Raw genomic sequence first — 24,491 nt, forward strand, 5'->3', positions numbered from 1 at the left:
GCCCCATAGAAACCCACGGTGGCACAATACTTACACTATTAGACAACAATGCTTTAACTTGCGCAAGCAACGGCGACAAAATGCCACCGCCCCTATCTCTTACTCTTAGCGTGTTTTAGCTGTTTGTAGTAGTTACATTACATAGGAAGTTTTTGTGAATATCCAGCGAGGTAACAGACCCCGGCTTTAGCGAGGCCTTGAAGAAGGGGTGGTTTTCGCAGCCCAAGTATCATGGGCTGCTTCTCTTCTAAGGAGGCAGTCTATGAGGCAAAGCATGGTCAAGCAGCGAAGACCGGGCGTGAGCAGGGCTCGGCGAGCGGGCCCAACCCTCCAGCATACCTCCTGGAAGCGGGGCCGCAGAGCATCCTGCTTGGGGCAAACGCCGGCATCTTGACGCCATCTAGCGTAACCAACCAGAACAAGTATGCAATCCCAAATTCGGGCCCCCGCAACGCGGCGGGTCAAGGACCCACTGGCTCTTTCATCGCGCTGGGCGCTGGTGGTGGCTCGATTACAGGAATAAACCGCAGAACACCAGTCGGCTTGAAGTCCGGCGCTCACGTCTCGGCCGACCTGAACGCCATCGTCGACGACCAGGGCACCATCAATGCCCTTGTGAGCCGCCAGCTCTCGGTCATGAGCCATTATAGCGTGAAAAGTGAGGCTGGAAGCGTTATTCTGCAACCGGAGGTGGCGCATGGGCCGAACGCGCTCGGGTTCACTTTGCACAAGCTCATCGGTCGCGGGGGCTTCGGCAACGTGTATCTGGGCGAGTGGGAGGGGCGCAAGGTGGCCGTCAAGGTGGTCACCGGGAACAACAACGAGACCGCATCGGACCAGGTGGGGGCCGCCAGGGGCAAGGGGATTGTGCAGGAAGGGTGTCCGGTTGCCGTCGAACTCAGGGTTCGTGCAGGGGTGTCGAGGGGAATAGTGTTCGCGCGACGGCCACCAACCTCAGCACAGTCAGCAGGCTTCCATCATCGGGAGGCTTTAATGACCGCTAATGTCGTTTACAGAGAACAGCAGTGGGACGTGTTTAGGCGCTCAGGCCAGCCCTACAGCACACCAACCCTGACCTGACCACATGCTGTGTCTCTTTCTCGCAGCCGGAGGACAAAGAGTGGGAGGCGCGCAAGGAGAAGATGGCGCAGATGGAGGCTATCCTGATGGCATCCGTGAACCATCCCAACATTGTGCACACGCTCAAGGTGCGGGGCTCATGTCGACACGGCTTGGCGTGCGGTATGCCTTCGTGCCCTGTGTGTGGAACACCGGCACCAAGGGTGTGTAGGGCCCTCTTTGAGAGAGCTGTTCATGTACATAACCGCGGACATTTGCCGCATGGATCCCCTACAGGTCATTGCGCACCAGGGCGACGCCATGGACCCAGAGCTAGCGGCCATCGAACGGGAGTTGTTCACGGAGAAGGAGGATGTGAGTAATGGGGAGGGGCAGGAGCGCACCACGGCCGCAGAGTAGGCCTACAAAGGCTGCTGTAACCACCATATAATCGAGGCCGCGGTGCTCGCATACAGCGCGTTACAATGCGACATTCGAGGCTAGGATTGCCAGTGGAAAGGGTTACGCGGAAGATGACCAGGGCAGGCTGTAGGCAGCACGTCTGCGCTTTGGGGCGATGTGCTGGCGCGCGGACTAATACAAGCCGCTGTGTCTCCATCGTGCATCGCGCAGCAACATCCGCCATCCTTCGAGTGGCACATTATCATGGTGAGTTGGCCCTGCTTTGTGGTGTATACGCACCCTATCGCGCCCACAGGAGCTTGAAGCAACCAGGCATACTCTTTCGCACGCATATGCTTCTTTTATACCCCTACTCACTTTGCCGACCCTTGGACGTTGCGCAGGAGTACTGCGACCGCGGCTCCTTGTCGCGTGCGCTGGCAGCCATGCGCTTCCACGAGTTCGTGGAGACGCAGGGGTACGTGCGGTGGGACGCGTGGGCGTGCCTGCAGACGCTCAAGGAGGTGACGAAGGCGCTCATGTTCCTGCATGAGAACCGCATCCTGCACGGGGACCTCAAGGTGGGTGCGGCCAGCAGAAGGGGCTGGGGCTTGTTAAAGGAGGCGAGGAAAAGCGCGCGAAGACGGGGCATCGTGGGCATATGCGGCGCAAGTGCGATGAGCTGTTCGGACCGCGATTGTCCCGAGTCCTTTTGATGTATCACACCTGCAACGCCTGGTAACCTCAACGCAGGCTGCCAACGTGCTCCTCAGCAGCAGCGAAACGGACCGCCGCGGGTTCGTCGCCAAGGTGTGTGGTGAACTGGTGAACTGGTGGGCGGGCAGCGGACGGGCACGGTGTTAAGGTCAGCAGAGCGCCGTGTCCGACACCCCAAGGAGTTGACGTTTGGCATGCGGCGGTGCTCACAGGTGTCGGACTTCGGTCTGAGTCGCGTGCTGGCGGGCAACCGGAAGGAGATTAAAACGCAGACGTTCGGCACGGTGACCCACATGCCGCCGGAGCTGCTGTCCAAGGGCATCCTCAGCCCGTCAGCAGGTGTGGCAGAGCAGGGCTGGGCTCTGGTTTGAAGAATAGGAGACCTCATGGGCACCTGGTTCTTTATACACAGCATCAACACAGCATCAACGCGTTTCCTTGACATCAGCACGCACGCCTAAGTGCCAGCAAACGATATTGGCGCGGCTGCGTGCCGCCGTTGCCTCTCTGCGCCCCTGCTGCACCATCTGATCCTTACCGACACCTCACGGCCACCCCACACAGACGTGTACGCCATGGGCGTCCTGCTGTGGGAGGCGTACTCGGGCGACCGCGTGTTCAAGCAGCTCAGTGACAGCGAGGTCATCCTGGCTGTGGTCACGCGCAAGGCGCGGCCGCAGTTCCCGCCTGACACGCCGCACAGGTGCGCGGGCGTCGCCGCGGGCCGGGCGCCGGGTGCTGGGGCCCTGGTTGAGGCTTTTGCGGGAATAGGCAGGCCATGAGGTCGGGCGGCTGGCGTAAGTTTGGTAAGCCGCCCGGTTTCTGGGCCGTTCCGAGCATGGGTGAGGTGGCTGTGTAGCCTGAGAGGAATGGACTGGGTCCTGCCCTGACAGGCTCAAGTACCTGGCTGAGCGATGCTGGGCGGAGCTGGCGGAGGTGCGGCCCTCGCTGCAGCAGCTGTACAACGAACTGGAGAACCTGCAGGTGCGAGCTCGGTCGTGATGAGGAAGAAAAGGGCGCGTTATGAGGGGTGGCAATGTCGGGCAGCTGGGCAAGGCTCCAAGCCCCGCTGGCCCGTTCCTCTCCACGCTGGCCCGTGCCTCCGCGCGCTGAACCCCGTTCCTCCCCTGTGCTGCCCCCCCCCTCCCGACGTGCAGCTCCAGCTGTGCCCCCAGGGCGCCGACTCGCCGCGGCTGCTGGTGCAGAGCTGCATCAAGCAGAAGCGGCCCGTGGCGCAGGTGCCGCAAGTGCAGATGGGGGCCAAGGCGCCGGGCCAGCAGAGCCGCCTGGCGCAGGGCATGAGCACGGACGGCTCCGCGAAGGGCGGCGCGGCCGGCGCGGCAGCCACCAAGACAGGTGAGTGGACAGGCAGTGACCTGCCGTACTTGCTGGGGTGGTTGCTGGGGGGCGGCGAGGGCTGTATTTGTCCTTTAGCCCCGCAACGTGCATGGTTACACCGGTGCTTGCCTTGATGTTACCGTCTGGGGGACGTAAGACATCAGCTGCAGTTGTTGAGCCGCAACATGTGCCCGGCCATCCCTGCCCGACCTGCAGGCCCGCTGCCCACTCAAGGGCGCGAGTACAACAGCGGCGGCGGGCATTACGTGGGCTCGCCCCTGGGCGGCGGCAGCGGCATGGGCAGCCACGGCCCGTCGCAGGTGCGGTGTGGTGTGGTGCTTGTGGGTCAGGGCGGGGCAACCCATGCGGTGCGGTGCAGTGCTGGTGCCAGCCGTCAGCTTTGCTGATAGTCCCGACCGGGCGCGGTGCAATGCTCACGTGGGGCTGTAGCCCTCATGACTAAGCGATTAATGAGTCGCTCGTATCCAGAATTGAGGCTGATGTCTGCCCATTGTTATGCCGCAGGCCGACAAGCTTAAAACATTTGCGGCGATCAACCGCACGCAGCAGAACGCGAAGAAGAGCAGCGAGTACGGCATGGGCCCCGCCAGCGGCGGCATGAATGGCAGCGGTGGCAGCGTGACACAGCAGCGGTCGCAGGCTGCGGCGGGGCCGTCCGGGCCGCGCCCGCTCATGAAGGTGCCCTCCCTGCAGAAGGCGCGCGAGGTGAGCGCCGGTGCACATTGCGGCACATGCAGCTGGTCTGGGCAGGGGTGGTGGTCGGGTCGCCCATCGGCTGTTCCAACCCGGTCGACCACGCTGTGCCATGACCGTATCTGACACGCGGCCATGGCTTGGCCCCTTCTCCCCCCTTCCAATCCTGCAGCCCGAGCTCAGCGTCTCCCACTCGGCGGCCTCCTCGCCCAACCTCATATCGCCCTACAAGGGCGCCGTCTCGCCGCAGTCGCCTACGGGTGCCCCGGCATCGCATGCCACCGGCACGGCCGCCGCCGGCTACCCGCCGGCCGCCGCCAACCGCGCCGTTGGTTCCGCCACCGCTGGCGGCTACTCTTCTCCTCCCCAGGTGCGCCTGGGGCCTTGCAGCAGACCTGGTGTTGGCAGCGCTCGCGGCCCGCTTGCATTGCATGCGGGCATCCTCTGTCCAGGACCAGGTCTTTGCAATATCCGCATCCATGTCGCGCTCATGGCATCGCATGGTACCGTTATGTGTAGTCTGGCAGCCCGCTGACTGCCTGCCCCGTGCACACCTTTGTCCTGTTGCAGGCTGGCTCCTCCACCGGCTCCCTGCCCGCTCTCCAGGTCAACGGCAGCGCCTCCGGCCCCACGCCCGGGGCCCCTGCCAGCCCGCAGTCGCCCACGGGGGCCGCCGCAGACAACTCGCTTCCGGTGGTGCCCTCCGACTTCCTGGGGCGCGCGCGCACCGCCTCCGCCACCGGCATCAGCCGGCCGTCGCGGTTTGGAAACGAGGACAGCGGCCGCGTGGCGGGCCGGCAGGCGTCCACTGGCAACGTGGGAGGTAACGCGGTCGGGTCGCCGTGAGCGGCTAGACGTGCACATCTTTACAGTGCAAGTGATCTGGGTTTGCGGATCGTGGCAGCACTGCAGTGATCGTGGGTGGTCTGCGGCAGCAGTACTAATCTTCGGTTAGGCGTATTAAGGCTGTGCATGCGCATGTGCCTGCGCCTTGCGGGCGATGTGTGCTCGAGACGTTTTCGCGTGATCTGAGCAGACCAGCGGTCTTACAGTAATGGCGTGTGCTGGCGAGCACAGATAGCATGGCTGGCACGGCAGGAGTGGGCTTTTTGGGGTCCAGTACAGCTAGTAACAATGATCGGGTTACGTTCAACCAGTCGTGATTTTTTGGAATGTCGTTCACTGGTGCGTGCGGGTGACCGTAGTACATCAATCAAGCTCAGGGCGGGCGATGCCGCAGGTTTAGAGGCGTTTTGACCAGACGTGCGTGCGCTTAACAACGTGCGACAATAGCTGTGTTCGTTCGATTGCAGCTGGGCAGGCAGACTCGCCGGCGGGCGCACTTACATGCTGGTGCTTTGCAGTTTGGATGGATTGCGGCTGTGCGTGCGGAGCATTTACGGTGCAGTGCGAGGGTGGCTCAAAGCGCGTTTGTCGTTTAGGGGGCGATAGGTAGGCGGGGTGATGGCGTGTTTTTGGCTGTTGTTGGTTGCGCACGAAACTGATCGTATGGGGAGGGTCACCACTCACCAAACCTGCAAACGACACGCGCGAGCCCGCGTTCCTCACGCTGTGCGTGTGCACTTGACATGGCACATGCAGCGGCGGGCTTGGAGACGGAACAGAGCGCTGGCATATGCCTGCAAACAATTTGCCATTGCGCCCAACATGGCATGAGGTGCCATGAGGTGTGTGCTACGGTATTAGGGCGTGAGCCGGAGGAGGTACGCGCACGGTCAGTAGGTATAGTAACGAAGTCGCGGAGCTGTGGTTATTGTGTTGGAGAGGCGGAAAGGTGCGACGTGACAGTGCAAGGCGATATCGATCGTATATACGGCAGAGAGAGAGGACAGCGCAGCGGGCGTCATGCACATGTGTCAGACATCGTGAACCTGTAGTCCTGTACCACGTCCCTGACTGGCTGGCTTCCTCCAGCTGCCTTTGGATACAGACAAGCACATGCGAACCGCGAGGGCCCCCAGTTGCGATGTGGCCGTGTGGGACAGTGGGTCCGGACAAAGTGAGTGGCATTGCCCTTGGCATGCCCCTGCGGCCGTGCTGGTGTGGCTCCAGGTTCGCCATGGCGGCATGGCCGAGAGCAACAACCTCCGTCTGCACTCGCATACGCATAAGCATTTCAACAACACGTGCAGAGCACACAGAAGCCACAGAGCACACACAAGGCCAAGAGGTGTGTGGGCGCTGGTTCATGCTACAACGGGAAACTGCTGAGTGCTTACCGCTGTAGCTGTACAGCACCTGACAGACGGGCTTGCGGCTCCACGGGGGCAGTGGGGCACCTTCCCTTGCAGTGGGCCTTCCGTTCGGCATTCGCCATGCCACCGTGTAGTACATACACGGATACGCCTGAAACCGCCGCAACCTACGCGCTGCCCTCCCTGGGCTGCCATTACGCCCGCATGGTGAGCTGGCCTAGAGTTCACCCCCGCAACCCCGAGACGCCCCATGCAGATCATTCATGAGTAAGATTGGCTCGTCACAACACGCTCGCGCACCGATGACTATGCAACAGGAGCGAGCGCGCATTGCATTTCCATCCCCGTCATCACGCCCGCGCATTGCTGCGCGCAGCACACAGTAAAGGTCCCACATTTCCATTCACAGATTTATTCTTAGGTGTTCCACCCGTCGCGTACCACACAGTGCAAAGGTCAATCAAGCCGTCCCTACCGTACCGTCGCGCCGCCCTCGACCCCGCACCACCCATTCTGCATATGTACCGCCGCAGCACGCCGCGCTCTGGGCTTTGAAGCCGCGCATATGCCTGCTACTGCCGCCGTCGTCTGCCGGGTCCCAGTCACACGCGGCGCGGCGGTAGCCAGCGCACGTGCAGACAACCGCCGCGCCGACACCAGCAACTGGTCATGACACACCATGGACGCCCCTTCCCGCCTTGCAGTCGCGCATACCTCTTCGTCCAATGATCGCAACCCAGGGCAGCGGCTTTCCGCTACAGGCCCAGGCGCCGTGGCCGCGGACGCAGCCACCGCTGGCGGCGGCACAAAGCCCCCAAAGCTGCCACCGCGTCGGCTGCCACCCTCCCCTGCCTCTGCCCCTGACCCTGAAGCAGCTCGCGCCGTCGTGCCAGCAGAAACAGCCGGCGCCGCGGCTACTGCTGGTGCCTGCGCCGAGCCACTGCCGTTGCTATTGGTGCTGCTGCTCCGCCGCTGCGGCGGCTGCGGCGGCGCAGCAGCGCCCATCGCCCGCCCGCTGCCGCCGGCGCTCGCTGCAGGCGCCGTGCTTGCGCCCGTGCCGCCCAGCCCCTCGCCCGTGCCATGACTATCCATCCAGTCCGCAAGGCTGTTGGCCAGCATTGCAGAAGTGCCTGGGGACAGCACGACGCCGCCGCCCGCGGCACCGGGGCCGCCGTCGCCGTCCACGGACCCATCCGCCGCGGCCGTTGTGCGCTGCGAGCCTGACGAACCGTCCATGCCCTCACTGCCATCCTCAACCACGCCTGGCAGCGGCGGCGGCGCAGCCGCCGTCTGATCGCCGCTATTCCCTCGGCTCGGCCCTGACAACCCGGCAGCAGCCTGCTCAAGCTCCGCAGCAATGTTGCGTGTCGCGGTGTTTGCACGCGCCGCCAGTGGGTGCGGGTTCAGCTGCACGGGCGGGTCGGGCCGCGCCGCCGCTGCCACCGCCGCCGCCACTGCAGCATCACCGCCGCCGTCTGACCGTTCCGCCCCTGCCCCTGCCGCTGCCGCGGCTGCTGCCGCCGCGTCCGCCGCGGCATGCGCCTCCTCATCCACCTCTGCGATGTTGTCCAGGGAGGGTGCGCCCTGGGCCCCGGGCGGTGCGAAGCGGCGGCCCAGAGGAGACTTGCCGGGCGAGGGCGCGGCGTTGCCGGCGCCGTGCACACGAGCGCTGGCGGCGATCCTGGCGGGGTCGCAAAGCATGGGATCAGAAAAAGGGAGATTTTGTCAGCAGTCGGAACCGACTTGAAACACCCAGGTACGCCCGCCATCCCATCCGTATGTTTGCAAAGCGTCTGCAGACCAGAAAGCTGCTGCATACCTGCCGGTTCCGCTTCCTTGCCCCGCCCCTTCCCTTCGCTTCCCCGGACGTCGGCACTTCCATCTTTGATACACACCGTTCGCATGAAAGCCTTCTCCCTCGCCTTGCCTCGACCCCAGACCCCTCCCTCGCCCCCTCCCCAACACCCCACGCCCACCCCACTCACCCCTGCGCCTCCTCCACCGTGAAGGTGCGCATGAAGGCGCCCCGCTCCACCTGCTCAATCTTGCAGGAGCAGATGGGGCAGCTGTAGCCGCGCGCCATGAGCCCCTCCGCACACTCCACACACAGAGCCGCGTGCATGCAGGGGCGCAGCCGGCACTCTGCGTGTTGTGGGGGGAAGCCCGGGGGCATGGGGGGGATGGGGGCTTGAGGCATTCGGAGCATCGGGAGATGGAGAGTTGCGGGACGGTGCATTGCACAACGCTCGGGGCAATGGGGGACGCCCAAGCGCCCAAGCGGCATCAAGCTGCAGGCTGTCTCCCACGCTACAATGTATGCAGTTGCAGCAGCCACCCGGCATGCGCCGCATGTGACGCGTACGTCACCAAGCCGCTACAATACGATATCTGCGACATGCGCCGCCGCCGCCGCCGTGCTCACCTCGCTCGGCGTCCATGCACACCATGCACAGCTTCTTCACGGAGGGCGAGGGCGTGGACTTGGGCGTGTCCACACCCGCGAACGCGTCCTCCTCAGAGGCGGCGTCGCTGGCGCCCGAGGACACGCCGCCCGGCACGCCGCCGGCGCCGCCGCCCGCCGCCTTCCGCACCTGGATCTTGAGCGCGCGCACTTGCGCGTTCTCTGCAAGCGTTGTTGGTGTCATAACAGAATAAACGCATTAGATGACCGGTGCAATGCACGGCGCAGCAGCGTCGGCGACAGCACGTCCAAGGTGCGCGCGCGCGAGCCCATCCCTACCGCCGCAGCTGCCCTGCCACTCCAGCTACCCTAAAGCTACAGCTGCCCTGTCAGCGCGCCATTCATTCCTCCTCGCGTGCCGCTGTCACTCCACACTGCCGCCCCCAGTACCAACCGCGCTCCTGCCCACGCCCACGGCCTGCAAGCGCCACCCTGCCATCAACTCTACCGCATTACTCCCACTCCCGCTCCTTCTCCCCACTCCCCGCCTCCCCGCCTCCTCGCCTCCCCTCTCCCATCCAGCCCGGCTCTGCTGCTGCTGCTCTCTCACCCGGGTCCAGGCGCTCCGCCTCGCGCACGTCCCCCAGCGCCTCGCTCCACTGCCGCATGGCCATGCGCGCGTGGCAGCGCATCACGTACGCCTGCGCAATTTGCACGTCACGCCACGTTACGTGGTCACGTAGCAGCCGCCAAGCTTGGTGTGCGCCCGCCCAACCCGACCGGGACGGACGCAGCTGCGTGCCGCCGTGCGGTGTTTCATGGGATTGGACCGTCCCGCCGACCGCCCCGTTCTGCCCTGCGTGGCATTGCCCTCCGCCCCGCGCCACCCACAGCCACCCAAACCTAAGTCCCAGCCCAAGTGCCAGCCAAGTCCCCCTTGGCTGCCTTTGGTTCAGTTTGGGCTGGGGCACATAAACCCCCGCCCCTGCACACACACACCCGCAGCCTGCCCCCCCCCCACCTGCAGCAGGTTGCCCTGCAGCTGCAGCGCCAGTGTGTAGTCGCCCACCGCCCCGTTGAACTCCTTCTGGTCCAGACGCACATTGCCGCGCTCCAGGTAGGCTGAGGCAGACAGGCAGGCAGGCGGGCAGCGGCAAGGGCAGCGGCAAGGGCAGCGGCAAGGGCAGCGGCAAGGGCAGCGGCAAGGGCAGCGGCAAGGGCAGCGACAAGGGCAGCGGCAAGGGCAGCGGCACGGGCAGCGGCAGGATGGGGCAGATTGTAAGTTAAAGGGGTGGACGACAACTAGGAGGAAAGGCTGTAAGGCAAGCGCACGTTTACCCGACGGCAATTTTGCCACCGCCTGCGACGGCTCGACAAATAACTGGCATGCCACCGGCATCCGCTTCATGCGACCCAGTTTACTCTCATTGCCTCTTACCTCGCGCGTAGGTGGGCCATTGCGCAATTGTTGCATTGAACTCTTTCAATGCCTCTTGCACCTGCACAGCACCATCGATGCGTCAGCGAGTCGGCCCTGACAGCGTTGAACTGTCTGGCCCTGGCACCGCCCCGGCCCCCGGCCCCCAGCGCCCAGCAACATGCCGCCGTGCGAGCCGTCCCACCCTTGTTTCGCGGCTGTCCGTCCGAACCCCTTCCCGCATGCCCGCGCGCCTCCTCGCTGCTGCTACTGCCACTGCTACTGCTTCTGCTGCCGTTGCTGGGCCCCACCTTGCCGGCTGTGTAGTAAGCCTGCCCTCGCAGCACTCGGGAGTCGGGGGTGACCGGCTGCGGCTTCTCCCCTGCGTGGGCACCGAACAGCAGACAAGGATGGTGGTGTGACTGCAGGGCATCCGCCTTGACCTAGCCTGCAGCCAGCAGGCCCCAAGCTCGCGACTTGTGTGCCACTCGCGCTCCATAACGGCCTGCTTACGCGCTCCCACCGGGATAGAGCGTTTGTGTGTGTGTGTGTGTGTGTGTGTGTGTGTGTGTGTGTGTGTGTGTGTGTGTGTGCCCGGGCTCGCACCCGCACAGCAACACACCGCTTCGGCCAGCCGACCGGCAGCCTCACCTGACGCCGCCGACTGTGCGGCGGGAGGCGCCGCGTGTACTGACGAGCTGCAGCCCATCCTTTGATGCCGCGGCTAGCTGTCCTGGTCTACGTTAAGCCGTTAAGCCCGGGCAGCGCGGTGTCTGCGCCCAGGAGGAGCGCCTGTGGCGGGCGGCGGGATGCAAGAGTGGCAGCAGGTTTCAGCACGGCTGCTGCACAGATGGCCGTGAGGCAGCATTGCCCATGCCTTGCCTACAGTTTCACCAGCTTCAAGTAAAGGCATTCCACTGGTAAGCCCGGCGATGCGATGGGACGGGGGATGCCATCGCCCTGCTGGCAGCATTCGCCCCTGCTAGGGCGTCGTGCCTCCCCGCGGTCCCCGGCCCCCCCCCGCCCCAACCTCGCATTCCCCTTGCCCCACCAGCAATTGCGCACAATGGCACAGCCCCTGGACTGCCCCGGACGCCCGACTTGATAGGAATCGGCTTTGAGACCTCTGCTCGTGGGGAATTCCTGGGAACCCTTCCTATGCCCACCCGCTCGGCCGACGGGCGCTAGATATGCTCGCTTACCCGTATATGCTATATCGGTAGCCTGAGAGACCGCGCGGGCGCAGCCGCTGCTGCTGCTGCGTGTCCCTCGAAGCCTCGGCACTCGTTATCAGCACAGCGCTCGCGCTATACACACAAGCACTTGCTTTGTTCTCCTCATATGGAATTGCGCGCTGCGAGGCCGGGGCTCCGCGCGTCCATTCGTTGTCACCTGGAAAGAAGCCTGTGGCAAGTGGCTTCACTGCCAGAACCTACACCTCTTGGTGTTATGTTTCGCTCACTACTGTCAGCTCCTATTGTCTGGAGCAGAAACGTGCGGGGCACGGAGGTCGAAGCTGGGCGAGGGGGCACAATGTAAGTGTAGTGGTAACAGATATTATCGAGGCGCTATATGCACTGTTATTCGTCTATGTGGGCGGAAACCAGCGGCTCTGCGACAGCCGACCGATTGGAGACAACCTTTGTCAATCAAATTCGCGCTTACGCTTCTCTGCAGCTCGCCGTCCCGGGCCGTCCTACAGTATCGTTCCGTGTTACCCTTAGCAAGCGCATGTTGACATCATAATAGACATTCTCGAGGACTTTCAGAACCGTGTTTCCCAACCATCGCTGAGCCTGCCACGCACTTGCCTCGCAAAAGGATAATGGCTCTATGCCACCTGCAGCATGCACGATTCGGAGCAGCCTCAGGGCGCCCGGGGAGAGGGGCGGTCTGCGTAACGCGTGCACTACTGCCAACTCCTGACACTGCGGCCGCCCAAACGCGGGCAAACGTCAAGGCCCGCCTGCGCCAGCTGGTCAGCAAGTAAGCGCATGCGAACTCCACGTAACACAACATACCCCATGCACTGCCCGCCCCCGCTCTGACGCCCCGCCACTGCAGCGGCCTGCCCTACCCCTTCGTTTACCATGCCACCCCACCCTATGCCAGCCCCCACACCACCGCGCCACCCCACCAGAGTCAACTCCGCAGCGGTGCCCGGGCCCGCTGACCTGGCGGCCCTTGACGGCGCCATCACCGACCTGTGCGCACTCAACCCGCAGCGCGATACCGCCACCTCGCCCCTCATCAACGGCCGCTGGGTGCTCCTGTACACCGCAAGCATGTCCACGCTGCGACAGGCGGCGCGGGCGTCAGGGACAGGCGGCGGCAGTAGCAGTAGCAGCAGTGGCAGTAGCAATGGAGGCGGTGGTGGCAGTAGCAGGGGAGGAGGTGGCGGGGGCCTGGAGGAAGTGCTGACGCCGCTGCAGCTCGCCAATGACGCCGCTTACAAGTTCTTCTACACGTGCGTGCACTCCTTTTGGTTATAACATGGAACATGTTTGGTTGCTGTGTACTGTCTGTCGCGGCGGCATCGTTGCCAATGTCGAGGGCCGGACGTCGGGGTTGGTTGCGTCGCCGCGCGGGGGTCCCCTGGGTGGCGGCGCCGTGCGACTCCGTGCTGCTGCAGCCACATAGGTACCGCCACACGCGACGTCACACACCCAGGGTCATGGCGTGTTGCAGGTATGTGCCGGTGCTGGCGGGGGCGGCGGTGGGTGTGCGTGGCGCTTCAGGCTCGGGGCCCGTCAAGGCGCGAGGCAACTTCCAGGTGCGCCTGGGCACAGCGTGGTGGGTGGGTGGTAGAGACCAACCCAATCTAAATCGAACCCAACGCAAAAGAGCGAGGGGGGTGCGTGGAGGGGTGCGTGGAGGAGGGAGGCAAGTTGACGAAGTAGGGGTTACGCGAATGGGTTGGGTTGAGGTAGCGTGGGGTGGGCTGAGGTGGGGTGGGTACCCAGAACCAAGCGCAAGACAAGACAAGAGGTGGGGTGGGAACAGCCCGCTCGTGTTGTGGTGCGGGTGGCGCCAAGCCAAACCCACTGCCCGGCCCTGACAGCGAACAGCGGACCGTCTTGTTCTGTTGTGTACAATCAAGTAAAGCTCTGATGCACTGGCCGCGGTCTCAACGGCCGCGTGTCTTGGCAGGTGTTCAACACGGCAGCGGGGCGCGTGGAGAACCAGGCCAAGTGCGTGTTGGCGAATGGAAACCGATGGGCGAGTGGGAGATTTCTGTGTGTGTGTCAGGAGGGCAGTCGTCGGCGACAAGCTTGCGTATTTGCAGTCCGTTGGGCGCGTGGGCAACCGCTAAGCACAGCTGCTGCACTGCTCAATGACTGCGGGCGGACACATGCCACACACAGGTTTGAGGTGGGCGGGCTTCGTTTTGTTGTTTTTTCTAACACAGGTTTGAGGTGGCCGGACGGCAGTGCTGCGTCAACGTCAACGGCACGGCGGTGTTGGCGCAGGTGTGCTGACACGGACAGCCGCACGCGTGGCCGTGTGCGTGTGTGACCCTGTGTGGGAAAGGGATGCACGGGGGCCGCTTGGCTGCCATCTGTTGCCGTGGATGCGCACCTACCTGCAATAGTGCGTGTGTTTGGTTTCGCATTGGCTGCGCATTTACAATGCTGCGCAGTAAGCTAACCCGTAAGCTAATTGGACGCACGTGGCGTCAGCACTACTGGATCCCCGGACTTGAGCAGCACCTGTGATGCCCAGGCCACGTGTGTGTGTGTGTGTGTGTGTGTGTGTGTGTGTGTGTGTGTGTGTGTGTGTGTGTGTGTGTGTGTGTGTGTGTGTGTTAAAAAACGAAACGAAAGCCCGCCCAATGACGCGACGGAGTTACTTACCGATACCCACCATTTTACCGAGCGTCGCGTGACTGTCGTGACCCAGGTAGTCATACTTACCCGCGATAAGCCTGGAACCCCACGGGCGACCATTCGGCCTGACCCCGCGATGCACCTGTGTGTGTGTGTGTGTGTGTGTGTGTGTGTGTGTGTGTGTGTGTGTGTGTGTGTGTGTGTGTGTGTGTGTGTGTGTGTGTGAATGTGAGGCCCCGTGTCACTCCGCCGCCGCGCTGCTCCTCTACCCCCTATCCACCAGATGTCGCAGGGGGCGCCGAAACAACGACTGCGCGCCACCTTCACCTCCTTCGACCTGCTAGTGGATGGGGAACGGAGGTGCGTGGGCGTGGGGTGCCTTTGCATTGTGACATTTGGTTGCGTGCCTGCAATCATAAGCCATGGCACAAGCCACAGCACCATCACAAGCAAATTTCACCGCGCCACAACCCCCCTGACAAAAGCATTCTATATGTTGCCTGCCCTGCCAGGCTGTCGCTGCCGCTGTCGCTGCTCAACCCAGTTGGCTACGTTGACACGCCCTACCTGGACGAAGACGTGAGTGGCAGGGCCGGGTGGGGGCTGCACCGGCTGCGGGGTATGCCGCCGACCGACCGGCACGCTCCTTCTATCCTGCACCGATCTCTTCCATTTACCATTTTGCCTGTTAACACGCCCGCAACCCGCACAGTTGCGAATCAGCATCGGCGACAAGGGCTCTGTCTTCATCGCGGCGCGGGAAGGGCCGGTTGGCGCGGGGGTGTAGGGAATGCGTGGGCGCGGCGCCGTGGCAGTAATGGGCCGCGGGGAACGCGGCGACGCGGCGAGAGGCGGCTAGACGTTGTGGTCGTGACTACTCCTGTTTCCTGGGCACAGGTCCTGCACGCATGGTCGGGGGATTGGCACTTCCCGAGTTTGCTGCCATTCCCAAAGTTGAGGTTACTTTATGGTTCACATTAAGCGTGGGCGTAGCACTGGGGGTTGACGTGGGGAGTCACGTGGTGGGGCTTGGCTGCAGGTAGGTATACACTGACAGGGTGAAGGGCTATGCCAAAGTGGTGAAGCACAGGGCAAAGTGATATCTGTAGCTTGGCAGGTGAGCACAAAGCAAACTTGAAGCGAGCGGGCTTCACGACACGCTGCCGCCAGAAGAATGCATTTGCAACATTATGAGCAAGAGGCTGTTCAATCCTTGTAAGCTGCCGGATAGCGAGCACACGTGCATGTCGTGGAGGCTGTTCCTCCGTTTAAAGGCTGCGGCGGGAAGCAGGGGGCGCATTGCCTGCGGGCTGCTCCCTGAGTGCGTGCGATGGAACAGGGTAAGGGCCTAAGGGGGTAGCGTGTGGATGTTCGGAAGATGTGCAGCTTGCGTATCCCCAGACCTGGGTCAATGATTGTGCTCCCTGTATGTGCTAACCTGGCCACATTAGGGGCGGCATCAAGGAATCAATGTAGCACGCCCTGATGATGAGGTTGCCTTTTGTGTGTCACACGTCCACGACATGGATGGGCCCCGGCCCCGCCCCCAACTCAGGCGCACGCGCCGTCAGTCCCCACACGCCGGCCGCCGCACCCGCCGCACGAACCGCCGACACGAGAGCCTCCCCACACACCTGCAGGGGACAGGTGTGGGGAGCTCCCTGCCGCACGGCCCGCGCGGTGGCGGGGCATCGGCATGATTGTTAATCAGCGCCGGGGACGTCATAGATTGTTGGGGTAGCAAAGAAACCGGGAGCCCATCCATCGCCGCAGTTGCCACACACACCCTGCCCTGTTGCCGTTGGCTCTGCACACCTGGCTGGACTGCCTCCATCGTCATCGTCACTCCGCAAAACATGTTTCAATCGTGCAGTGACACTCTCCTGCGCTGCACACTCCGACGGGACTACGCCTTTCTGCCCCTTACCCTGTCCCATCGCACTCCTACGCGGTTGCTGCGCAGACCAACTCTTCAGCAATGTCATCCCATTCGGCGTCAGCTTGCTCTCCTCTTCACCCATCGTGCTCATCCGATACCACTCCATGCATCCACTCGACCCCTCACACACTCTCTCACAGCTCCTGTCATTTTAGCTTCTTGGCAATGCGCCACAGCCAATACCCATTGTACAGCCCGCTAACCTAACCACAGCTTACAGGCCCGCGCTTGCGCTCGCAGTCGACGCCACGGCCGCCACCGGCCCCGTCGGCTGCGCCGCCGCCGCCTCAGTCGCCTCAGGCGCTGCCGCCTGCGTGGGTCCGGCCGGCGCCGCCACACCCTGCGCGGCCGCCTTGACTGCCTCCACCACCTGCACGACGTGAACACACGTGCCCGCGTGTCAACACACACACACCCAAATGCCCCAGGTGTAACACCGTGCGCAGGCGTGAGAAACACGCCAACGTGTCCGCGTGCAGGCAGTGACTCTCCCGGCTTGGAACATGTAGGGCTTTACGGCGAGGCTGCACTTCAGCATCCCTCCACGGGATTCCTCTCACGCTCCCAAAGCACACAGCGACACGGCCCACCAACCGACCCTACCAATCCCCACACGCACGTATCTTCCCTTGCGCTCATACACACGCATGCGTGCCCTGCTGGCCCTGAACCCCGCTCCTTCTCCCGCCACCTAAACATGTGCGCCACCCATGTACACGCCTCCCCTTATTCGGGATTGATATGAATGCACTGCCCCCACCCACCTGGTCCAGGGTCGGGTCGTCTCCCGGTACTGCGTTGCGGTGCGCCCACATGAGCCGCGGGCCGCGGAACACGAAGGTGCCGCCCTGGAGTGGGGGATGGGTGAACGGGCGGCAGGGGTTGGAGGGTACTGAGTGGTTAGGGATGGCAGGGGCAGGAGCGCAGAGTGGAGGCATTGGTGGCAGCTTAACAGGCGGACGGGTGTGGTGACTGGTCATTTAGAGCGCTTCCTACTCCCACTCATGGCGGCCCTCCTGTTCCTCTCTGTCCCGAAACCAACAGCCACTCGTCGAGTGGGGTTGCACCCACACCGACCGCCGTACAGCCGCAACCACACGCTTCTGCTTGCCAGCACCCACACATACCCCCCGCCCACCTCACGGCACGCGGCACGCGACACCCGCCTGCTACCAGCCTGCTACTACCCGCATATCCTTTCCTGCGAGTACCCGACCACTACCCCACCCCATCTCCCCAGCACACAGCCGCCCCGTGTCGGACCTGCAGGAAGCTGTGCACGGCCTTCTCGGGCACCTGCATGGGTGCGTGGCACGTGTGTGGAGACGCATCAGCACGGACGCATGAGGAACAAAGCACAGTGAGCCGCAAGTGTGTATGGTGAACTGGGTTCGTGTATGTATGTTTGTGGGATAAAGATGTATGTGTGCATGTAAATGGAGGCGCATGATACGCAAGGAGTGTGCAAGATCACGTTGCTGCTGGTTGCTGGCGTAGTCGGCGGCAGGTCGCGGCCTGGACACGTGTCACCCAGCTGCAGCGGCATAACACGCCCCCATGGCCACGGCTTTGAGCCTCCCCCGGTCTCCCCCCCCTCCCGCGCCCCCGCACCTTGGGCCGCCACACGCGCATGGCCTTGCCCAGCCCCCGCAGCGTGCCGCGGGCAGCCAACTTGGCAGGCAGCACAAACCACATCTGCATGCGCAAGTCCGCAGGCAGGAAGCGGGCAGGGGCATGCGACGTGTTACTCGTCAACGGTCAACCATACACAGTACGGCAGACACATTAAAACTAAAGCGCGGGGATCAGTGGCTGTTGCGGATGGAGTAGCGGGCTAGGCTGCTCAGGGCTGCTCACGTAGGGGTGCAGCAGGGTACGTGCCACGCCACGCCGCGTGCGGAGGCTGTCGTACACGGCATTGGCCTGGTCCAGCAGCGTGTTGTCCGCCGGGAAGCCTGTACGACACGGGGGAGGCCAAAACACAGTCAGTGGCCATCAGTGGGTTCCCACGGCCGCCGGTGTCGCGCCCCCAGGCCAGTGCTCTGCCACGTCGGCCCCCTCCTCCCTGGCTCCCACACATCTACCGCGGCTGCCTCTTCCCTCGCATGTACACGGCTGGGTAGGCTCGAAGCGTTTTGCCACGATGATGAAAACACCTACCGTACGGTATTTGTTGGTTTCATGACTCAAACAACCTCCCGACCCTAGAGCCCACGCCGCTCTACTACAAGGCGCAGCTCTCCACCACAGCCCCTCTGCCAGCACCGCGCCGCGCTCTCACCCGTGTGCTGCAGCCACTTGGCCATGTCGGTGGTGTTGCCGCACGACACGAAGAAGACCTGGGCGCCCTGAGCGCGGCACACACGGGGGGATGGGGGGCAGGAAGGAGGCAGGAGGCGGCAGGAGGTGGCAGCAGGTGGATGGGTGGGACAAGGGGTGCGGTTGTGCAGCCACACACACATACACACTGTTTGTACCAATGATATACTGGTCAGTCGCTCCGAACACGACAACGGCCCTACCAAGGCCCGACCCACCCTAACATCTGCCACAGCTAGCACATGCACACACATGCACACAAGACGCATACAGGCACACACGTATAAACAGGCTCCCTTCAACACGCCACCAAATCTTTCCCTGCTCGCTTCGCCGGCTGGCGCACGCCCTCCATGCGCCGCACCCCCCCCGGGCTCTCACGCTGCCAGCACACGCACAGAGCCACCCAACCGCCCGTTTGCGTTCCTCGCACAGTCCGTAAACACGCACTGACACGCACTGGCACGCACTGGCACGCACCAGCGGGCGCAGGCGCGGCGTCCACGCCTCCGCCAGCTGCTGGCCCAGGTCCCAGGCGCACACTCAGCCCATGTGCCGGCTCAGCACCAGCACAGCGACCTAGGCGGCGGGTGGCCGGTGCGTGGGGGGAGGAGGGTTTGGGGGCGGAGGTTGGGAAGTGCGGGCAGCGCAGGTGCGTGGGGGGTCCAATTGTGGAGGTGGACTGGCGGTTCCGGGCGCAGGCTGTTGAAATGACCCCTGGGACCTAAGGCAATGTGATTCGCCTCCTGCGCCTCCACGCTTCCAGCGGCGACCGTCTGCTGCGGCGGTGGAAGGAAGATTAAAAGCACGTCGGGAGCATGTCTGGAGCGCCCCCCCCCCCCCGCTGCCAACCCAGCTCCCAGGCTGCAGGTAGTGCCACGCAAACAGCGAGCGAGCGGGCGTCGGTGCGCGAGCTTCTGCGTGTCACTCGTCGCACCTCGTCGGCTCCCCAAGCGCCGGGTAGCTCTACAGCAGCATGGTCGCTGACGCGCTCCACCTGAGCAGCGAGCGCGAGAGGAAGGCAATTGGCGTCATCGTGCTCGCGCAGCAGCTCGCGGCCGCACTTACCTGCACTTTGTTCAGCACCGTCACCTCTTCACGTGCCATTTGTGCCTACAAGGTTTGCTAGCTAGAGCTCAAAGCAAGCGGAGAGCTCCAAAAGTCCAAACCCGGGTTGCAGCGCTATGTAACGGGGGTTTGTCGCGTGTGCTAGGAGCGCGTATGAAAGTGAGCAATGCAATAAATCGGATCCACTTGGGACAAGGCTCAATTCGCAATGGCGCGGAACCTAACGCCGTTTGGGTTTCCTCTCCGCCCCCAATGGCCTCCCCCCCGTCCCCCGCCGGCCCCCGCCGACACAATGGTCTCCCCCCCGAACGAATCCAAGCCGCCAATAACATTGAATTCGCAAATACTTTGGGACCAGCAACGCGCGAGAGGGGCCGCGACACAAGCCGACGCAGGTGCGCATCTGGGCGTATCTGGGGAAGCCCCTCGATGCCACCGGCGCTGCTGCTTCACACCCGTTGACAGGGCCCAGGGGCACCCCTGGCATGCACACCCCGGCAAGTCTGAAAGGGGCGTGGACACGGCGCTACATAATAATACTTTGGTCGGTGCAAGGCTGACAAGGCAATCCAGTAGTTTATACGGCACGTGGAATTAGCTCGCTACTTTGTTCTTCCAAACACGCATGATATTATCATCAACACTGCCTTCGCGCCAACACACTGTTATCGCCCCTTACCTCGTTGGTGGCCACAGCCCAGCCCTAAGCCTAGGTGATGACACGGACCAGGACCAAATTTGGGGCAGGAGGTGAGCTGCCCTGTGTACCTCCTGCCTCAACGGAGCACATTCCAAGCGTATGGTGCTGAAGCTTGGCAGGTGCGTACGAAGATACACGCGGCCGTCACCCCCGGTCGCGTAATGGTGTTGCGCAACACCCTCAACCTTTGCCGCATCGGCACCAGCCGCGCATCTGACGCATCTAGTGGTATGGTACACACAGCCAGGGCCGTGCGCACTATTGACTGTAAGCTTTAGTAGTGAAACTTGTATTAGTAGTGCGAGGGCGGCGGGTGGAAGGCGTTCTGGGTTTGCCAAATCACGCTGCCCGCAATAACAATAACGTCAGCATCTCCTCGACCGGTTGCAGGACAAGAGAAAGGCGGAAAGTAAAAAAGCGTGGCGATGCAATCTGCTTGTTTCTTTCGCCTGCTCGCTGCTTGGTCCGATTTCACCAGCTGTCTACCTAAACATTATATATCATTGTCATCGCATACTTGCCTTCGCAAAAGACGTATACACTTGTAAGCCGGCAACTCACTTTCTATTCTGGAGTAGGCGCTTCGCGTCCTTTATCCTGACGCTGCTGTTCAACATGTTGAAACAGCTAGGCAGAAGCAAAGCAACTTCTTCGGCTTCTTCTGGAAGGCGTGCTGCCGCAAATGCGCACAGCCCGTCCGTGAGCCCAGTTCCACAGCTGCAGCGTACAGCTGCTGCAACGCTACTTGCTGCCGGTGAGCCCTACTCGGCCTTCCGGCCTTGGTCAACTCCATGGCCCTTTGCGCGCGGCGCAGCAGCGCGACACCGTTCCCTATGCGACACAGGCATACATGATGCAAACTGTGTGCTGTGTACAGGTCTCTTGGTCGGCCAGGCACCCTCACACGCGGCCATCATGGTGCGTACCGCGCGGAGCGTCCTGGGCGGTGCGGTCACATCATGCCTCGCAGGATGCGCAGCGCCATTCACAGCCGGGACGGTAGCAGCCTAGGTCCCCATTCGGTTTCTGAGCCAAACAGGGGCCTTGCGGGTTTTCGACTCGCGCTTCCCGCCATCGCTCCACACCACCGCGGCGTCCCGGGCTCATACAGTGCCCGGCTCTGCCTGACTCTCTTTCCCTCTGTCCCTAGGACTTGAGTCCACGCCCCACACAAACACTTGCGGCTCACAGGTTGAGGCCCCTGCCCGAGCAGCGCTTGTTGCGCCGCCGTTGGCACCAGCTGTCGTCCTGGCCACCACCACGACAGCACCTGGGCTGGTGGAGGAGGCGGAGGAGCTGGTAGGGCGTGGACAACACGTTGTAGAGGAGCCAGCATCTGCTAGGGAGCACTGGGCGACGGCATGCATTCATGGGGACGGCCATGTGATAGGGCGGACGGTAGTTGACCGTTGTGCTCTGCGTGTCGCTGTGCTGAGACGTGTCGGCAACGGGTCCTTTCCCGCCGCCTGTGCCTGCAGGCCCTGGGCGTGTTCCAGTTCTTCCAGCACAGCGCGGAGGCGGTGGGCAACGGCGTGCACCACCTGCAGGTGCGCGTGTGCTCCTTTGTGTGTGTGGGCGGAGTGGGGCGGGGCGGGGTGCGTGCATGCGTGCGTGCGTGTGTATGTGCGCTGTACCGGCGTGGCGGAAACAGGCGAGGGAGCGATCCGGCACGGGATGGGCCCGTGCGAGCGTGCATGTGGCTGTGTGACCTCAAGCACGTCCTTCAGGGCTTGCTGCTGCTGGTGCCGCCTGCCCGCCTGCTCATCCTCGTGCCTACACCTCCTCCACTTCAGCCTCCTGCTCCCCCTCACATCATGCCCCGCCTTCAGGTGGTGCACGCGCTTGAGCGGCTGGAGGGCATGCCACTGGAGCAGGTGGGCGGGCTGGAAATGCGGTTACAGGCGTAGGGTAACCATCGGGAGGTGGGGTCGAGGGTGGGGCATGGGGCCCTGGAGGAGGAGGCGGGATGCCGATACATGGTATCGGTGCGGTGCGAAGGTCAAGCGCCAGGTAGCCGCCAGGTTCAAACCCCCACTGCAATGTGGCATCGCACAACGTACGCTTATCCTGCGTGTTCCTTCCTAACACACACGCATGCCTTGAGCCCTGACACGTGCAACCTGTTCTGCCGCACGCAGGTTGTGGACGTGCAGCTGCTTAAGAGCGCCATCCACCCCACGGCCATGCTGGCGGCGGCGGCGGACGACGAGGTCGCCGCCGCCGCCGCGGCGGAGCGCGCCGCCATGCTGGACTCGGCCCTGGACTCGGTGTGCGACTGGCGGCTGCGGGACGTGGTGGACGTCAACAAGCTGGCGGACGCACTGCAGGTGCGTGTGTGTGTGTGTGTGTGTGTGTGTGTGTGTGTGCGTGTGTATGTGCGCGTCAAACGACGGTCTCACACGGCCAACCGCACCCACACTGCGGCGCCCGCTCGTCTGACTCGTCAATGTCTTGACCTCCTCCGCGCCCTCGCCCCGCAGGACGTGCCCACCAGCGACTGGGTCCTGGACGGCCGCCTGCTGCAGCGCGATGCCGGCGCCATCCGCCGCGCCGTGCACTGGGACAAGGTCAGCGAGGCGGTGCGGCCGCAGCAGCTGCGCCGGGCGCTGGAGGTGCTGGGAGGCGGCGCCGGCGGCAGGTGGGGCGGGAGGCGGACGCGGCGGACTCGGGGAACGGGGCAGGGCACCGGCAGCGGGTCCCATGCCTGCGCGGGGGAACACACAGAGCAGCACTCATGGGCTTCCGTGGGAGCTTGTCTGTATCTGTACACAGGCAGCGCGGGATCTTTGCAGTCTACACGAAGTCACGCACGTGACCTTTGTCCTTGCGCTGAGCCTACATCGGTGCGCCCCCTCGCCCGCCCCTTCGCAGCCCCTTTGCGGAGCTGGACATGCGCACGGCCGTGAGTGCGGTGCGGCTGGAGGCGGTGAAGCACGTGCTGCACCCCGTGGAGGAGGCGGCGCGCGGCCGCTCGCTGGAGTCGTCCGGCATGTGGACCTGGGAGTCCTAGGCGGTGGCGGCTGGTGGCGGCTGGTGGCGGCGGCGGACCGGTGGAGGAGGTGGCGGCGTGTATTGAGCTGGCTGGCGGCTGGCGGACGGGGGCAGCTGGAGCAGGAGCAGGAGCACAGCTGGGGGCGTGAGCAGAGCTGCTGGCAGTGAGGAGGTGTTGGACAGCCTGACAGCAGCAGCATACAACGGCATGAGGCATGAGTTCGTGGGCGTGGGGTCAAGGACGGAGGGAGGGGCAGGGCGGGGTATGGGATGATTATTTTGTGGGTGGTGGGCTGCAGCCGCACGCGTGCGGACCAGGGGACACCATTCTTCCGCGAGTTAGTTGGTGGCCGCAAGGGACTGCGATTGGGCGGTATGGCAACAAGCGCCATCACGCCTACAAGGCATTCGGGCCGCACGCGGGATCGTTATGCGGGGTCGCACACAGCCGCAGCCTTGCAATGCTGTCGGGCTGCGTGCTTGGCTCTGTACGGCATTGCTCACGCCCCGAATGCACTTGGTCCCTGCGCGCCAGGGGTGTTTGGAAGCTAGGCGAGGAAGAAATAACTAGACTTCTTTCATTCTACACTGGCGCACACTTGGCACTCGGCGTTCTATCCGCGTGATTGGATGGCGCGCCGGCACCTGTGTGGACACTGGTGTTGATGCGAGGCTTGTGCCCCGGGCTAGTATTACTGTGTCTCTGTGTGCTCCCAAAGAGAAGCACTGCTGTGCATACATACATTTCACTCAGGCACACACACTTCATGGCGCGGCGGTACCGAATGCTTGCGGTCTTGTCGCAATGACGTGAGACCGACATAGCGGGTGGCCCAGAAATTTCATGGGTCCGCATGTCCAATGGAAGGAGTACCGTAGCGCGTTAGCGTGGCAACAAATGAGCACTTGATGATGAGGGCGTGGAATAACCAGAAGGCGATATTTTGTGACGTTTCTTGTGATCGGCTTGGCTTCGCTGCGTGCCTGTGGCCGGCCGGTGCGCGGCGGGTGCAGGTGGGGATTGTGCGCCGTCCGACAGGCCGCCAAAGCAGGCGAATCTAGATGTTCGTTTGCGGGATGAGTGTGTGTGTTGTTTTTTGTGCCGCATGTGACGCACAACCCGTTTTTGGGTGCGGGGCATGGGCTGCGACTGACGCGAGGATGAGAGACGTGCCCGTGCCATTTATTGTGTCATGCATCTTGTGATGACCGTCGTGGGGTTTCCAAGCAGTACTGAGGCACCCATAGAGCAGTTTGACCCTAGAGCCGGCAATGGTGGGAGGCGTGATGGACGAATGGACCTTTCACGTCCTGCTGTAATGACTGAAGGCTAGTGCACCTTCTCCCTGAGACCAGGCCGTGAGACACGGGTTACACTGTAGG

General features: G+C 63.3%; 5 protein-coding genes across 5 annotated transcripts; 3 read left to right on the forward strand and 2 right to left on the reverse strand.

Annotated features, from left to right (window-relative positions):
* Window positions 1–26: 26 nt before the first annotated feature.
* Window positions 27–6,132, forward strand: CHLRE_16g649100v5 (uncharacterized protein). Its single transcript, XM_001698208.2, has 14 exons — window positions 27–840; window positions 1,107–1,208; window positions 1,357–1,434; window positions 1,693–1,728; window positions 1,866–2,042; window positions 2,215–2,271; window positions 2,391–2,517; window positions 2,743–2,881; window positions 3,072–3,162; window positions 3,336–3,534; window positions 3,733–3,836; window positions 4,042–4,242; window positions 4,403–4,600; window positions 4,801–6,132. Exons 1-14 carry the CDS (start codon window positions 232–234, stop codon window positions 5,074–5,076), a joined length of 2,394 nt encoding a protein of 797 aa, XP_001698260.2. The 5' UTR covers window positions 27–231; the 3' UTR covers window positions 5,077–6,132.
* Window positions 6,133–6,247: 115 nt separating this feature from the next.
* CHLRE_16g649150v5 (uncharacterized protein) lies at window positions 6,248–11,826 on the reverse strand. Its single transcript, XM_043070767.1, has 9 exons — window positions 11,467–11,826; window positions 10,916–11,056; window positions 10,576–10,646; window positions 10,286–10,346; window positions 9,869–9,969; window positions 9,458–9,548; window positions 8,869–9,069; window positions 8,432–8,588; window positions 6,248–8,127 (listed from the first exon to the last, which is right to left on the reverse strand). The coding sequence occupies exons 2-9, from the start codon at window positions 10,971–10,973 to the stop codon at window positions 6,918–6,920; spliced, it is 1,950 nt and encodes a 649-aa protein (XP_042915410.1). The 5' UTR covers window positions 10,974–11,056; window positions 11,467–11,826; the 3' UTR covers window positions 6,248–6,917.
* A 97-nt stretch (window positions 11,827–11,923) lies between these two features.
* On the forward strand, window positions 11,924–15,322 carry CHLRE_16g649200v5 (uncharacterized protein). The gene is made up of 8 exons (XM_043070768.1): window positions 11,924–12,250; window positions 12,405–12,731; window positions 12,953–13,037; window positions 13,415–13,455; window positions 13,674–13,734; window positions 14,375–14,451; window positions 14,604–14,670; window positions 14,804–15,322. The coding sequence occupies exons 1-8, from the start codon at window positions 12,090–12,092 to the stop codon at window positions 14,876–14,878; spliced, it is 894 nt and encodes a 297-aa protein (XP_042915411.1). The 5' UTR covers window positions 11,924–12,089; the 3' UTR covers window positions 14,879–15,322.
* Window positions 15,323–15,457: 135 nt separating this feature from the next.
* On the reverse strand, window positions 15,458–19,593 carry CHLRE_16g649250v5 (uncharacterized protein). The gene is made up of 9 exons (XM_001698125.2): window positions 19,418–19,593; window positions 19,287–19,346; window positions 18,830–18,928; window positions 18,312–18,378; window positions 17,888–17,985; window positions 17,642–17,725; window positions 17,294–17,326; window positions 16,795–16,878; window positions 15,458–16,400 (listed from the first exon to the last, which is right to left on the reverse strand). The coding sequence occupies exons 4-9, from the start codon at window positions 18,334–18,336 to the stop codon at window positions 16,245–16,247; spliced, it is 480 nt and encodes a 159-aa protein (XP_001698177.2). The 5' UTR covers window positions 18,337–18,378; window positions 18,830–18,928; window positions 19,287–19,346; window positions 19,418–19,593; the 3' UTR covers window positions 15,458–16,244.
* Window positions 19,594–20,403: 810 nt separating this feature from the next.
* Window positions 20,404–24,440, forward strand: CHLRE_16g649300v5 (uncharacterized protein). Its single transcript, XM_043070769.1, has 8 exons — window positions 20,404–20,871; window positions 20,995–21,035; window positions 21,309–21,416; window positions 21,596–21,664; window positions 21,947–21,991; window positions 22,256–22,444; window positions 22,598–22,755; window positions 22,989–24,440. The coding sequence occupies exons 2-8, from the start codon at window positions 21,033–21,035 to the stop codon at window positions 23,125–23,127; spliced, it is 711 nt and encodes a 236-aa protein (XP_042915412.1). The 5' UTR covers window positions 20,404–20,871; window positions 20,995–21,032; the 3' UTR covers window positions 23,128–24,440.
* Window positions 24,441–24,491: the final 51 nt, after the last annotated feature.

Source organism: Chlamydomonas reinhardtii, chromosome 16 (genome assembly GCF_000002595.2).
Source record: "Chlamydomonas reinhardtii strain CC-503 cw92 mt+ chromosome 16, whole genome shotgun sequence".
Lineage (NCBI taxonomy): Eukaryota > Viridiplantae > Chlorophyta > Chlorophyceae > Chlamydomonadales > Chlamydomonadaceae > Chlamydomonas > Chlamydomonas reinhardtii.

Coding starts and splice junctions, on each gene's coding strand:
- CHLRE_16g649100v5 (XM_001698208.2), top strand. CDS start 232: ATGGGCTGCTTCTCTTCTAAGGAGGCAGTCTATGAGGCAAAGCATGGT. Junction 2,272..2,390: donor GCCGCGGGTTCGTCGCCAAG/GTGTGTGGTGAA, acceptor CGGTGCTCACAG/GTGTCGGACTTCGGTCTGAG. Junction 2,882..3,071: donor CCGCCTGACACGCCGCACAG/GTGCGCGGGCGT, acceptor CTGCCCTGACAG/GCTCAAGTACCTGGCTGAGC.
- CHLRE_16g649150v5 (XM_043070767.1), bottom strand. CDS start 10,973: ATGGGCTGCAGCTCGTCAGTACACGCGGCGCCTCCCGCCGCACAGTCG. Junction 9,970..10,285: donor ATGGCCCACCTACGCGCGAG/GTAAGAGGCAAT, acceptor TGTCTGCCTCAG/CCTACCTGGAGCGCGGCAAT. Junction 8,128..8,431: donor ACGGTGGAGGAGGCGCAGGG/GTGAGTGGGGTG, acceptor CGACCCCGCCAG/GATCGCCGCCAGCGCTCGTG.
- CHLRE_16g649200v5 (XM_043070768.1), top strand. CDS start 12,090: ATGGCTCTATGCCACCTGCAGCATGCACGATTCGGAGCAGCCTCAGGG. Junction 12,732..12,952: donor GCTTACAAGTTCTTCTACAC/GTGCGTGCACTC, acceptor GGCGTGTTGCAG/GTATGTGCCGGTGCTGGCGG. Junction 13,038..13,414: donor AGGCGCGAGGCAACTTCCAG/GTGCGCCTGGGC, acceptor GTGTCTTGGCAG/GTGTTCAACACGGCAGCGGG.
- CHLRE_16g649250v5 (XM_001698125.2), bottom strand. CDS start 18,336: ATGGCCAAGTGGCTGCAGCACACGG. Junction 17,986..18,311: donor CAAGTGGCTGCAGCACACGG/GTGAGAGCGCGG, acceptor CGTGTCGTACAG/GCTTCCCGGCGGACAACACG. Junction 17,327..17,641: donor TGCGCGTGTGGCGGCCCAAG/GTGCGGGGGCGC, acceptor GCACCCATGCAG/GTGCCCGAGAAGGCCGTGCA.
- CHLRE_16g649300v5 (XM_043070769.1), top strand. Junction 22,445..22,597: donor AGCTGGCGGACGCACTGCAG/GTGCGTGTGTGT, acceptor CTCGCCCCGCAG/GACGTGCCCACCAGCGACTG. Junction 22,756..22,988: donor GGAGGCGGCGCCGGCGGCAG/GTGGGGCGGGAG, acceptor GCCCCTTCGCAG/CCCCTTTGCGGAGCTGGACA.